A 15,086-nucleotide genomic window follows, 5' to 3' on the forward strand; every position below is an offset into this window, starting at 1 on the left:
AGGTAGTTTTCCTTGAATAATAGCTTATTCAAGCTCTCTGACTGTCATCTATTCCAGCTAATAGCATTGGTCGGACTATGGTCTTTGCCGTTCGGGTGTGTTGCGTCCTCGATGTTACGCTAGACAGTAGCGGTGTCGAGGTTGGGTACGGAGAGCCGCCCTTTGAGGGTCAGGCAGTTGTCCTTTTTTCCTCAATACTCCATTTGGGGTTTCGTGGGTGGTGCCTTGCATTACTTCTCTGAGATGGCGAGCAGGGCCCTGGGTTATAATTTTACTTCCGGTATTGATATTACCCTGCCTGGGTGCGTATCATGTGTTGCCGCTTGCCTACGAGATTTCTTGCGATCCATTGCACTGGTTGCTGATTCTCAGACTGTTCAGGAGTCCTTCGTGACTCTTTAGTTTAAGGCTATCTAGATCGCCAAGTCTGCGGACTTTAGAAGTGTGCTCCTCCTTGGTGGAGGCAGCTTAGGGTTATCTCGGAGATTGGATCTTTTCATTGTCCATTGTCGAGAACCCTGGCCTTGGTCCACGTCTCTCCATGGATGGGTGTGGACGGTTCAGTTCACACTTGAAGTTGTGGTCCCGTGAGTCCCCTTCTTAGGGACTGGGGCTCTGTGAGAGATGCCTTTGTGACTGTGGCTCAGGCTTAGGCCTTTCTGTCAGGCCCCTACCTGTCTTCTGGTGCATTTACGAAGTTCCTGTAGACTCCACATGCTTTTCAACTGGGTTGGCGATGTGGCAGAGGAGTCTTGCCTCTATGGTAGGGTTTTTTTTCCGTTGTTCATTCCCTTCTCTTCCAGAGTAGGGTTTGGGTTCTCCGGGTTCGGAATTACCTTAGTATCATGGAGTCCTGGGTGTCCTGGGCCCTGCCTTGATGTTTTTTTTCCCTTCCTGTGTTTCAGGTTCCTGGGAGGGGAGCTGTGATGTAGTGTCTAGTTCCTCCGTTCCTGCAGCAAGAGACTGAGGGTTTTGCTTCTGTGGGGGCTTCTACTATGTGTATCAAATATATGGATGCTGAGGTTTTTGGGGGACTTCTTTCCTTAGGAAGTGTGCCCTTTTTTTACCATGACTGCGTGTAAGGGGGTCTCATACTCAAGCACAATGTTTCTCCTGACTCACGGTAGCATGCCATTTGTAGCAGCGGTCTAACAGGGGATTTTGTTCCTCGTTGATCCTCTCTTCTTTACTGTAGTCTGGGACTCTGGTCTTCTGTTTTTTGACTAGCCTTTGGGCTGGGACCGTTATCCCGGAGGGAAGGTTAGGGATTGGTAACTCTACGCAGTGTTGACCATTCTGCTTTTGGCCCTTTTCTTGAGGGAGGCCTTTGGATGTCCTCCTTCTTTCTACTGGCATCTGGTGCCGTGAGGGGACGCTTTTTGGAGCCACTATTCGGTGGGCTGTACGCCCTTGGTGGTTTACAGTTGGAACCATCCACAGCTATTTGCTTAGTGATGGTGTTTCCAGTTACAGCTCATTGCTTTTGTCTGGATGCTAACTAGCTTGACGCGCCTTTAGGTGGTTTGAGTTGGAGGCTGGTCTTTGAGAGTTCCTGTTCAGACGGTTTGAGTTTCTCTGGAATAGCTCTGTTCCAGCTGCTGGGATATTTATCCTGTTCCTGCTGTCTCCGCCTATCTAGCCTCCAGATCTAGATATGTTATGGAGCATCGGAGGACTCATGATTTTCCTGGAGTACCTTAGGGTATGGTATGGGATTGGGGGACATGAGGGGTTCCTCAAGTCCTTTTGAGCACATGTTCCCTGTGTATGGATCCTTCTTTTTGGGTCCTTGTGTTCTAGGGAGTTTGTCTCCCTGGGTGTTGCCTTTTGGTTGCTTTCTAGGTGTTGCGTGGGAAAAATTTCCTTTGGATTTTCCTGGTCTCGGGTTCCCTTTTAGGGGGCAGATGTAGTTCTCATCTTTAGCCGGGTATCTTCTTGGGTGTCGTGTCCCGTGGGGCAGATGCTTCGGAGGTTGTGAGTGGTCTCTGGTTCGGCTTTGCCAGTGGTGTAACTGATGTGCAGTTACCTGGGCTCGGGTTTTTCTCCGCATCATTTGTACTTAAAAAATTTTGAGTAATTCAGGCTGTGGTGCCTTTCGAAGGGGCCGCATTTTGTACCCACCCGTTATTTGCATTCAGTGTTCTCTAGCTTGGGTATTGTTTTCCCAAAAGTAATGAATGCAGCTGTGGACTCTTCCCTTTTAAGAAGAAAAACATAAATTATGCTTACCTGATAATTTCATTTTTTCTGAAGGGAAGAGTCCACAGCTCCCGCCCGTGTTTTTATGCTTTATGAGGTGGCTGTAAATTTGTTGTTTTTCTTGCACCTTTCTTCACCCTGATATTTCTCATACTTTTCCTTGTTCCCTTGTCAGAATGACTGGGGGATGAGGGAAGTGGGGGAGGTATTTAAGCCTTTGGCTGGGGTGTCTTTGCCTCCTCCTAAATTGCCAAAAGTAATGAATGCAGCTGTGGACTCTTCCCTTTAGAAGAAAATGAATTTATCAGGTAAGCATAATTTATGTTTTACAGTTAAGACATGATACTTGTTCTAACATAGGCCTTTAATAACTCATAGTTGCCCAACATGTTTGTAGACCCAAAGTGGAATGTAAATTAGGTCATACATTGTCAGGATTTCACCCAAGGCCCAGCTAGTAGTTCCTTAGTTTAAGATGCACCCCTATAATAATTTTTTTCAGCGTGTATATAAATTATACTTGGTGTAAACCAACTATAAGTAGAAATGAAACCCTTCTGGACTCACTATATAGTTACAAGTGAGACATTTATGGTAATTTTACCAGATTAGTCTAACAGCTCTTTCTATTTATATAAAACTACACCTTACTCCCTAGTTATTGTTACACTGTTTCTAGCTGAAATATGAAAACCTTATGAAAGTACATTATTAGGCATATCCTGTTATAAATGGGTCTATTAGTTAATATGATAATATTTCATGCACATCCGTATTGCAGATATGGATCTACCACTATCTTGAATAACACCCATATCACCGCAAAGTCTTTAACCTATAGGTAATAGCTATAACTATAATTAAACTATACTATTTGGTTGTTTTGACATTTTGCACAGGGTGGAATGTGTTGTCTACGGCCGAGGCGGCACACTCTCTCCAGTGATATATATAAAAGCACAATTCTTTTTAAGATGCCTGCTCAGCTACTCACACAAGTATAGTCTGCCATCCTAGAGCTAGCTGGTAGTATAATTTTGGCTGCACCTGCAGTGGTCACCACATAACTCATAGAGCATTATAGGGGTGTTCATACTAAAACAAAACTCCTACAGAGGATTTACTATTTTAGTAAATTTGGATATTTATATATTATGTACCCAGACCTAACTATGATTATGTACACAATATAATATGTTAGATATATTCATACTATGGGGCATATGTATCAATGTGCGAGCGGACATGATACGAAGTAACGTATCATGTCCGTTCCCACATCGATAAATGCCGACAACATACACTGTCGGCATTTATCATTGCACCAACAGTTCTTGTGAAATAAATGGAACATATTCTCCATATTGGAATGTGAAGCTCACTTGGTTACATGTGATCGGGTTTGTGGGACTTGTTGAGTGTTAGTTTGGTTTTTTTTCACTTTTCACGCTCCATTAAAGTGAAGGTAAACTTTGGTGAATGAAAGCCCGTTTTTAAAAAATACTATTAAAAACAGGGGCACTTTCATTCATCAAAGTTTACAAATCAGCCGTTTTTATTAAAAAAACTTAACTTTTTTTCTTTTCACAGCTACAGCAATTTACCCCTCCTGGAAATCCTCTCTTCGCACATCAACAATGACTAATCCCGCTTCCTCCAATCACAGCTTTCCCCCCCAGGGTGGTTATTGCTTGAGGCTATGCTGTGATTGGAGAAAGCTGGATTAGTCATTGCTGTGGTGTGAAGAGAGGATTTCCAGGAGGGTGAAGCTGCTCTGGCTGTGAAAAGAAAAAAAAGGTAAGTTTTTAATCAAAACGGCTGATTTGTAAACTTTGATGAATGAAAGTGCCCCTGTTTTTAATAGTATTTTTAAAAAATGGGCTTTCATTCACCAAAGTTTACCTTCACTTTAAAGTCTATAGGAGAATACTCTGTCTTTTTTGCGTGCATCAGGTTAGCGTGCAAGTGAAAACTTTTTACTTTTAATATGCACTGTATCCAACAGCAAAAATCAGGAGTCAAGTAAGTTAGAACGGGATCGATAAATAGTGATCCACTTTTATTAAAGCCCAAAATAAGGCCTTGTAACAAAGCTTTTTGATTGCAATTTCTATAAGCCATAAATATTTCTATTTGAAATGGAATGTAAACTTTTAATGGCAAGTCGCACGCTGTCATAAAACCAGTAAAACATACCACTTTCTCTCACTAGGTTTTTGGGCTTTTGAATGTTTATCATGAACAGAAGTGTAAAAGTATCATTGGATTGCTTAAAGGGACAGTCTAGCCAAAATTAAACTTTCATGATTCAGATAGGGCATGCAATTTTAAACAACTTTCCAATTGACTTTTATCATTAAATTTGCTTTGTTCCCTTGGTGGTATTTTTGAAAAGCTAAGCCTAGCTAGGCACAAACTGATTTCTAAATGATTGAAAACCGCCCCTTAGCTCAGAGTATTTTGAACGTTTTTCACAGTTAGACAGTACTAGTTCATGTGTGTCATACAGATAACATTGTGCTCACTCCTGTGGAGTTATTTAGGAGTCTGCACTGATTGATTAAACTGCATGTCTGTCAAAGCACTGAGATAAGGGGGCATTAAAATGGAGAGTGACTCACAACTTGCGGGTATTACAAATGGCGGGTACAAATCTTTATCAATGTCACAATTTTTAAGCTGTGAAGTTTGAGTTTTTATGTGAGATATTAGTTCCAGTGAAGGGATTTATTGAATCTAGATCTATGTTTCTTCTTACATTGATTAAATTAAGGGCCTAGATGATAATTTATCATTTATATATTGTAAGTTAAGATGAAAGGCATTATGGTGTCTAGTTTTATCAAGGGAAAATAATTGTAAAGGACTGTAGTGTTTGTTTTTCTATATTACCTTTATGAGAACATCATAGTATCCAAATTCTATACTACTGTGAATATACACAACACATACATGATATTAGATTCAATAAAATGTCATAAGCAATACTAGCATATGTGAATATTGATATATAAATAACATGAGTGCAAATAAAAGATGCCTGTTATTTTAGTGGAATGTTTCTGCCATACCATCATTATGAGAAGCCCACAATTAAAACTATCTTATGGAAACCTCAGCGACACTCAATGGATGGTTTGAAATACTACCATGTGATATTTAAATCTTTAGGAACAGTTAATTTGTGAAATAAAACATTGATAATAGGTGTTTGTACAATAGAAACAACTTTCTTATGACTATTGTGTTAATCACCATTTATTTTAATTTTAGGGTTACAATGAACGAGAAAGAAAACTTGATGAATGCAGAAAATCTTGGTATAGTGTTTGGACCTACGTTGATGAGGCCACCAGAGGAGAACGCTCTCACTACCTTAAACGATATGAGACATCAGAAGCAAATAATACAGCTTTTAATACAAAATGAAGATGTTTTATTCTGAGTAGGTGAAGGATACTTCTAGCCAATAATTTACACGGCTAGTTTACAACAGCACAAATATGTTTAATTCAATTTTCAATTGCTGGAGTTTGATACCTGCTGTATTGCAGATTGATGCCAAATTATTACAGGAAACATGTCTCATAGACATATAATTGTATCTCCTATACAAGAGGAGAAAGGTCCAACTTCTAGCAAAGTTTCGTCTTTGCCACTGTCGCCCTTTAATCCCTTGGCAACAAAGGGGCTAATATTGTCAGATATGTTAAACAATATTTTTCAATTCTTCAAATCAAAAAGAACTCTGTAATGCTGACCAGACATAGCTTTTTTTTTTAAGAAAAAAATATCTGCACTATACAATCTGTACATTTTGCCTGTATATAATTTGTGTCAAATAATTAATGTTATGTTTATTTAAAAATGACTTTATTAGGGCCATCCCACTTACAAAATAAGACCATAAAAAATGTTGAGAAATCCATTTTTTTATTAAATTGGTTCTCTTAGAAAAAAAACAGTGACCCTTAAATACTGTATGTACACATTTTTTGTCTTTAAAGGGACTTTGAAGTGCAAAAATTAAAATCTAATTCATTGCAGCATATAATGTTTGCATTACTCGCTACAGAACTCCATGGGCTAGATTACAAGTGGCACCCTAACTACATATTCACTCGCACTCTAACTCCGCTCAAAGTAAAATTTTAACGAGGCCGGGTTAGCGTGCATATTACAAGTTGAAAGTAAAAAGTTAGCACAAGTGAAAGTCTGATGCGCGCTAACTTCAGGACTTCGGATATCACGGCTACGATAACTTCAATGGGGCACACTGTTAAAAAAAAATAAAAAAAAACAGTTATCGCCCACACCGCATTAGACCAACTACCCTAAAACTGAAGGTAGTTATGAATACTTTAAATTCCAATGTTATATATATATATATATATATAAATAGATAGATACACACATACGCATATTTATACATATCTAAATACATTGGAGCCATTTCCAGTCAAACACTTTGCCGTATACCATATCCCTTTTAACCCTTTTAAACCCTTTTTATTAATATTAAAATGTATATTTCTTTCATGTAATTGGCAAGAGTCCATGAGCTAGTGACGTATGGGATATACAATCCTACCAGGAGGGGCAAAGTTTCCCAAACCTCAAAATGCCTATAAATACACCACTCACCACACCCACAATTCAGTTTTACAAACTTTGCCTCCTATGGAGGTGGTGAAGTAAGTTTGTGCTAAGATTTCTACGTTGACATGAGCTTCTCAGCATTTTGAAGCCCGATTCCTCTCAGAGTACAGCGAATGTCAGAGGGATGTGAAGGGAGTATCGTAGAGATTCATCTCCTACCTCCCTTTTCAGATCGACGATATACTCTCATATACCATTACCTCTACTGATAACTGTTTCAGTACTGGTTTGGCTATCTGCTATATGTGGATGGGTGTCTTTTGGTAAGTATGTTTTTATTTCTTAAGACACCTCAGCTATGGTTTGGCACTTTATGCATTTATATAAAGTTCTAAATATATGTATTGTACTTATATTTGCCATGAGTCAGGTTCATGTATTTCCTTTTGCAGATTGTCAGTTTCATATTTGGGGAAGTTTATATTGAGAAATATTTTTCTTACCTGGGGTTTAGTCTTTTTTTCAATTGACTACTTTGTTTAAAATTGCGGGCTGACTTAGGCTCGCGGGTGCAATAAATGCTACACTTTATTGCGTCATTCTTGGCGCGAGAATTTTTTGGCGCGAAAGGCACGTCCGTTGACGCAAGTTCGTCATTTCTGGCGTCGTAATTGATGCAGGGGTTCACACAGGGTTGCGTCGTTAGTGACGCGAGTGTGTCATTTCCGGACATGGTTGGCGCAAAAAAAAATTTCAGTTACGTTGTGCGTCATACTTGGCGCCAAATTTTTTTCATTATTTATTGCCCCATTGCTTTTGCCTCTTGCCTTTTTCCATGTCAGAGGGCTATGCTATTTGCATTTTTCCCATTCCTGAAACTGTCATATAAGGAAATTGATAATTTTGCTTTATATGTTGTTTTTTCTTTTATATTTTGTAAGATGTCTCACTCTGATCCTGCCTCAGAAGTATCTGCTGGAACTTTGCTGCCTGACATCGGTTCTACCAAAGCTAAGTGCATTTGTTGTAAAATTGTGGAGATTTTATCTCCTAATGTCATTTGTATTAGTTGCCATGATAAACTTTTACATGCAGATAGAGTGTCCATCAGTAATAGTACATTGCCGGTTGCAGTTCCTTCAACTTCTAATGTACATGATATACCTATGAATTTTAAAGAATTTGTTACTGATTCTATTCAGAAGGCTTTGTCTGCATTTCCACCTTCTAATAAACGTAAGAGGTCTTTTAAAACTTCTCATAAAGTTGATGAAATTTCAAATGACCAACAACATAATGAATTATCCACCTCTGATGAGGATCTATCTGATTCAGAAGATCCTTCCTCAGACATTGACACTGACAAATCTACTTATTTATTTAAAATGGAGTATATGTGTTCTTTGTTAAAAGAAGTGTTAATTACTTTGGATATTGAGGAAGCTAGTCCTCTTGATATTAAAACCAGTAAACATTTAAATTCTGTTTTTAAACCTCCTGTGGTTACTCCAGAGGTTTTTCCTATTCCTGATGCTATTTCTGATATGATTTCTAAGGAATGGAATAAGCCGGGTACTCCTTTTAATCCTTCTGCAAGGTTTAAAAAATTGTATCCTTTACCAGCAATTTCAATAGAGTTTTGGGAAAAGATCCCCAAAGTTGATGGGGCTATTTCTACTCTTGCTAAACGAACCACTATTCCTATGGAAGATAGTACTTCCTTTAAAGATCCTTTAGATAGGAAGCTTGAATCTTATCTAAGGAAAGCCTATTTATATTCAGGTCATCTTCTAAGGCCTGCAATTACTTTGGCTGATGTTGCAGCTGCTTCAACTTTTTGGTTGGAGAATTTAGCGCAACAAGAATTGGATTCTGACTTATATAGCATTGTTCTTTTACTACAACATGCTAATCATTTTATTTGTGATGCTATTTTTGATATTATCAAAATTGATGTTAGATCCATGTCTTTAGCTATTTTAGCTACAAGAGCTTTGTGGCTTAAATCTTGGAATGCTGATATGACATCTAAGTCTAGATTACTATCTCTTTCTTTACAAGGTAATAATTTATTTGGTTCTCAGTTGGATTCTATTATTTCAACTGTTACTGGGGGGAAGGGAGCTTTTTTGCCTCAGGATAAAAAACCTAAGGGTAAATCTAAGGCTTCTAATCGTTTCCGTTCCTTTCATCAAAATAAGGAACAAAAACCTAATCTTTCCCCCAAGGAATCTGTTTCCAGTTGAAAGCCTTCCGCAAATTGGAATAAATCCAAGCCTTTTAAGAAACCAAAGTCAGTCCCTAAGTCCGCATGAAGGTGCGGCACTCATTCCAGCTCAGCTGGTAGGGGGCAGATTAAGGTTTTTCAAGGATGTTTGGGCAAATTCTGTCCAAAATCAATGGATTCAGAGCATTGTCTCTCAGGGGTACCGAATAGGATTCAAAGTAAGACATCCTGTGAGAAGATGTTTTCTCTCACGCATCCCAGTAAATCCAGTAAAAGCCCAGGCTTTCCTGAAGTGTGTTTCAGATCTGGAGGTTTCAGGGGTAATCATGCCGGTTCCTTTTCAGGAACAAGGCCTGAGGTTTTATTGAAATCTATTCATTATCCCAAAGAAAGAAAATTCATTCAGACCAGTTCTGGATATGAAAATTTTGAATCGTTATGTAAGAGTACCAACTTTCAAGATGGTGACTATAAGGAATATTCTGCCTTTTGTTCAGCAAGGACATTATAAGTCTACAATATACTTGCAGGATGCTTACCTTCATATTCTGATTCATCCAGAACATTATCAGTTCCTGAGATTCTCTTTTCTAGACAAGCATTACCAATTTGTTGCTCTTCCATTTGGCCTAGCAACAGCTCCAAGAATCTTTTCAAAGGTTCTGGGTGCCCTACTCTCTGTAATCAGAGAACAGGGTATTGCAGTGTTTCCTTATTTGGACGATATCTTGGTACTAGCTCAGTCTTTACGTTCTACAGAATCTCACACAAATCAACTTGTGTTGTTTCTTCGAAAATATGGTTGGAGGATCAATTTACCAAAATGTTTTTTGATTCCTCAGACAAGGGTCACCTTTTTAGGTTTCCAGATAGATTCAGTGTCCATGACTCTGTCTCTAACAGACAAGAGACGTTTGAAATTGGTTGCAGCATGTCGGCACCTTCAGTCTCAGTCATTCCCTTCAGTGGCTATGTGCATGGAAGTTTTAGGCCTCATGACTGCAGCATCGGACGTGATTCCTTTTGCTTGTTTTCACATGAGACCTCTCCAGCTTTGCATGCTGAATCAATGGTGCCGGGATTATACAAAGATATCACAATTAATATCCTTAAATCCCAATGTTCGACACTCTCTGATGTGGTGGTTAAATCACCATCATTTAGTTCAAGGGGCCTCTTTTGTTTGACCAACCTGGACTGTGATCACAACAGATGCGAGTCTTTCAGGTTGGGGAGTTGTCTGGGGATCTCTGACAGCACAAGGGGTTTGGAAATCTCAAGAGGCGAGATTACCAATCAATATTTCAGAGCTCTTCAGTTTTGGCCTCTGTTGAAGAGAGAACCGTTCATTTGTTTTCAGACAGACAATATCACAACGGTGGCATATGTCAATCATCAAGGTGGGACTCACAGTACCCTAGCTATGAAAGAAGTATCTCGGATACTTGTTTGGGCGGAATCCAGCTCTTGTCTAATTTCTGCGGTTCATATCCCAGGTGTAGACAATTGGGAAGCGGATTATCTCAGCCATCAGACTTTACATCCAGGGGAGTGGTCTCTCCATCCGAATGTGTTTTCTCAGATTGTTCAGATGTGGGGTCTTCCAGAAATAGATCTGATGGCTTCTCATCTAAACAAGAAACTTCCCAGATACCTGTCCAGGTCCAGGGATTCTCAGGCGGAAGCAGTAGAAGCACTGACACTTCCTTGGTTTTATCAACCTGCTTATATCTTCCCGCCTCTAGTTCTTCTTCCAAGAGTGATCTCCAAGATCATCATGGAACAATCATTTGTGTTGCTGGTGGCTCCAGCATGGTCCCACAGATTTTGGTATGCGGATCTTGTTCGGATGTCCACTTGCCAACCTTGGCCACTTCCGTTAAGGCCGGACCTACTGTCTCAAGGTCCGTTTTTCCCTCAGGATCTCAAATCATTAAATTTGAAGGTATGGAAATTGAATGCTTAGTACTAAGTCATAGAGGTTTCGCTGACTCAGTAATTAATACTATGTTACAAGCTCGTAAATCTGTCTCTAGGAAGATTTATTATTGAGTTTGGAAGACTTACATTTCATGGTGTTCTTCTCATAAATTCTCTTGGCATTCTTTTAGAATTCCTAGAATTTTACAGTTTCTCCAGGATGGTTTGGATAGGGGTTTGTCTGCAAGTTCCTTGAAGGGACAAATCTCTGCTCTTTCTGTTTTATTTCACAGAAAGATTGATAATCTTCCTGATATTCACTGTTTTGTACAGGCTTTAGTTCGTATTAAGCCTGTCATTAAATCAATTTCTCCTCCTCTGAGTCTTAATTTGGTTTTGAAGGCGTTACAGGCTCCTCCTTTTGAGCCTATGCATTCTTTGGATATTAAACTACTTTCTTGGAAGGTGTTGTTCCTTTTGGCTATCTCTTCTGCTAGAAGAGTTTTTGAGCTATCTGCTCTTTCTTGTGAATCTCCTTTTCTGATTTTTCAGGATAAGGCGGTTTTGCAGACTTCATTTGAATTTTTACCTAAGGTTGTGAATTCTAACAACATTAGTAGAGAAATTGTTGTCCCTTCCTTGTGTCCTAATCCTAAGAATCCTTTGGAAAGATCCTTACATTCTTTGGATGTGGTAAGAGCTTTGAAATATTATGTTGAAGCTACTAAAGATTTCAGGAAGACTTCTAGTCTATTTGTTATATTTTCTGGTCCTAGGAAATGTCAGAAGGCCTCTGCTATTTACTTGGCCTCTTGGTTAAAGCTTTTGATTCTTCAAGCTTATTTGGAGTCGGGTCAAGCTCCGCCTCAGAGAATTACAACTCATTCTACTAGTTCAGTTTCCACTTTGTGTGCTTTTAAGAATGAAGCTTCAGTTGATCAGATTTGCAAAGCAGCAACTTGGTCCTCTTTGCATACATTTACTAAATTCTACCGGTTTGATGTATTTGCTTCTTTTGAAGCAGTTTTTGGTAGAAAAGTTCTTCAGGCAGCTGTTTCAGTTTGATTCTTCTGCTGTTTTAAGTTTTTCTTTTCTTCATGAGAATAACTTATATTTTGGGTTGTGGATTAATTTTTCAGCATATGGCTGTTGTTTATTTTTATCCCTCCCTCTCTAGTGACTCTTGCGTGGAGTTCCACATCTTGGGTATTTGATATCCCATACGTCACTAGCTCATGGACTCTTGCCAATTACATGAAAGAAAACATAATTTCTGTAAGAACTTACCTGATAAATTAATTTCTTTTATATTGGCAAGAGTCCATGAGGCCCAACCTTTTTATGGTGGTTATGATTTTTTTTTGTATAAAGCACAATTATTCCAAATTCCTTTGTTGATGCTTTTTACTCCTTTCTTTATCACCCCACTACTTGGCTATTCGTTAAACTGAATTGTGGGTGTGGTGAGGGGTGTATTTATAGGCATTTTGAGGTTTGGGAAACTTTGCCCCTCCTGGTAGGATTGTATATCCCATACGTCACTAGCTCATGGACTCTTGCCAATATGAAAGAAATTAATTTATCAGGTAAGTTCTTACATAAATTATGTTATTTATTAAGTGTATATATGTATGTAATACTTTATTTTAATGTGTTTTGTGCAACTTTTTTTTTTTAACCCAGTTTACTTCAGGTCTGAAGTTACGCTAAATATTGTAGCACAGTTTCCACTTTCCCTCAAGCACAAACTATAACTTTCAACTTGTAATACCAGTGCAAATTAGCGTAGTCGCGATATCCATTGAAAGTATAGGCTGCACTCGAACGCATTAGCACAACACTTGTAATCTAGCCCAATGTGTTTTATGCCTGCAAATTAGTTAAACACATAACTAAAGTCACTCAGGAGCCACAGGCATCGGCGGTCTTGTGCGATTTCCGATGCTGATTGTCTCACCTGCTCTTGTCCATCAGTTGTCTCTGGCTCTCAAGTGCAACTTTATGTATGAGTTTAACCCCTTTGTAGAGGTTAGACACTTACAGATCCAGTGTGAGTTGTGCAAAAATATACTCTAAGAATTAGAGCGTTTAATTTTTGAATGTACACAATCCACAACCATGTATTAATGTATAAATATTTAAACTAACAATGTTTTGTCAATGTTTGGGTTTTCAAATATCTCGTTTTGTTCTCCTTTTCTGTGAAAGCTTATCATATTACATAGGTTGCCAAAATGCTTCTTTTATCATAATGTTCTGTCATTTCTTTAAACATCTGTATTAGCAGGTGTTATACTGTTAAACCTAGCGCCACTGGTATTCAAAAGCACCAAACTATTATTTTTTTATTATTATTGTTAAGGTTTTATTGTTCGTTTGCTGTTCTGAATTTGTGTCTTTTTTTTTTTCTAAACAAGATTCTATGGTTTATCCATTTCTGCTCCTACTTCCTTCAAACATTAAACTGTAGGACATTTTGTACTGAACAGTCAAATGAAGACAATACATGGACTTGCTATTTAAATCCCTTCTTAAAGGGACATAAAGCCACATTTTAAATACACTGCAACATATTTCATATTTGATTAGAAGCATTTTGTTAATATACTTGTAGTTGCAAAAATAATTCATTTAAAAGTTATCTGCTTCATTTATAAGTACATTTTTAATGTTAAGAGACGTTACTCTTTGTATAAGGACCATACTGAATTATAGTTAGCACCAGTACACTGCACATATGGATGGCATACATTTAGTTAAAAGCTAGCATTATTGAAGCAGTGAGACGCTTTAAATGAAGCATTTGTGCAAGTATATTACAAAAATACTTATAATCAAATTTAAAAAGTACTACAGTATATTGAAAATTCACCTTTTATGTCCTTTTAAAATAGCTGCTTAATTGCCAATGTAATGGTACATAAATACAAGAGCACTTTTTTCTTCTATGTTTAAAATATAATTTTAAATTTATATGGTTTATGTTATTATGCAATATTGTGCATTTATGTAAAATTATGGTGATCTCTTTTAATTTTCTTTCTTTAAGAACACATAAGAACATGTTAAACAGTGAAGTTTTGTGATTTGTATTCCTGGACCAGTTCTTTCCTGACAATAAAATGTTATCGACAGAAACATGAATTTTGATGAATTACTACTGGCAACATAGCCAGAATTTTTTTTGGTTTTAAGAAATATGAAAACAATGCTAAATATCAATGCTGCAGAGTGGTCATGGTGGTGATGGTAAACCAATTCTTAATAAACCTAGGACAATAATTTTGAACTTTGTGCATGGTTTTGTGTATGAACAAAACACACTAAAATAAACCCCAAACCATATTGGATGACATTACCAGATCCAAAAAACTTCCCGCCCAATCAATTCAAGTTAAAAAATTAATAATAGGCTCTTTTACACTAATACAAATTGAAAAAATCAATAACCCAACAAACACATATGCCCACTGCTCCAATAATAGCCCTGTTTAAATCCCTTATAGAGGAATACACACATCTCTGTGGTTTTGGAACATAATTATTATTATACTTTATTTATAAAGCACCAACATATTCTACAGCGCTATCCACGGGTACAATTGATATAAGTAAAACAATGAGACAATACTTGTAAGAGACAAGACAAACTTTGACAAAATTACAGGAGGAATTAAGGCCCCCATTCCAGTGGAAACTTACAATGTAGAAGGGTAGGAGGGTGAGAAACAGGAGGTGAAGACTGCAAGGAGAGCATGATGTTAAAACAGAGGGCAATTATTAGTTAAGTAGAAATCATTTGTTACTGAGTTGGGTGGTAGGTTTCATTTAAAAAAGGGGGCAGATTAAGGGAAAATCTGACAGAGGAAGAGCATTCCAGAGGGTTGGTGCTGTATGAGAAGTCCTGCAGTCTAGCATGGGAAGAGGCGATGAAAGAAGATGCAAGACGCAGGTCATTGCTGGTTCTTAGAGGGTGGGCTGGAGTATATTTTTTGATTACTGAGAACAGGTAGTGGGGAGTGGCATTGGTAAGGGATTTCTAGGTCATGGTATGAATTTTTAACCAAATTCTGCTGTGAATGGGGAGCCAGTGAAGGGACTCACAGAAAGGAACAGTAGATACAGAGTGGTAGGAAAGGTG

The 15,086-nt window shown here is 38.1% G+C and overlaps 1 protein-coding gene across 1 annotated transcript in view; it reads left to right on the forward strand.

Moving 5' to 3' along the window:
* Positions 1-14,083, forward strand: part of CHN2 (chimerin 2) — a 964,914-nt gene extending 950,831 nt beyond the window's left edge. The window contains exon 13 of the mRNA XM_053714191.1: positions 5,473-14,083. Within this exon, the coding sequence (XP_053570166.1) occupies positions 5,473-5,644 (172 nt within the window). The 3' untranslated portion in view covers positions 5,645-14,083. The remainder of the gene's footprint in view (positions 1-5,472) is intronic.
* The last annotated feature ends 1,003 nt before the right edge of the window (positions 14,084-15,086 follow it).

The sequence above is a fragment of the Bombina bombina genome, chromosome 5, assembly GCF_027579735.1.
Source record: "Bombina bombina isolate aBomBom1 chromosome 5, aBomBom1.pri, whole genome shotgun sequence".
Classification (NCBI taxonomy): Eukaryota; Metazoa; Chordata; class Amphibia; order Anura; family Bombinatoridae; genus Bombina; species Bombina bombina.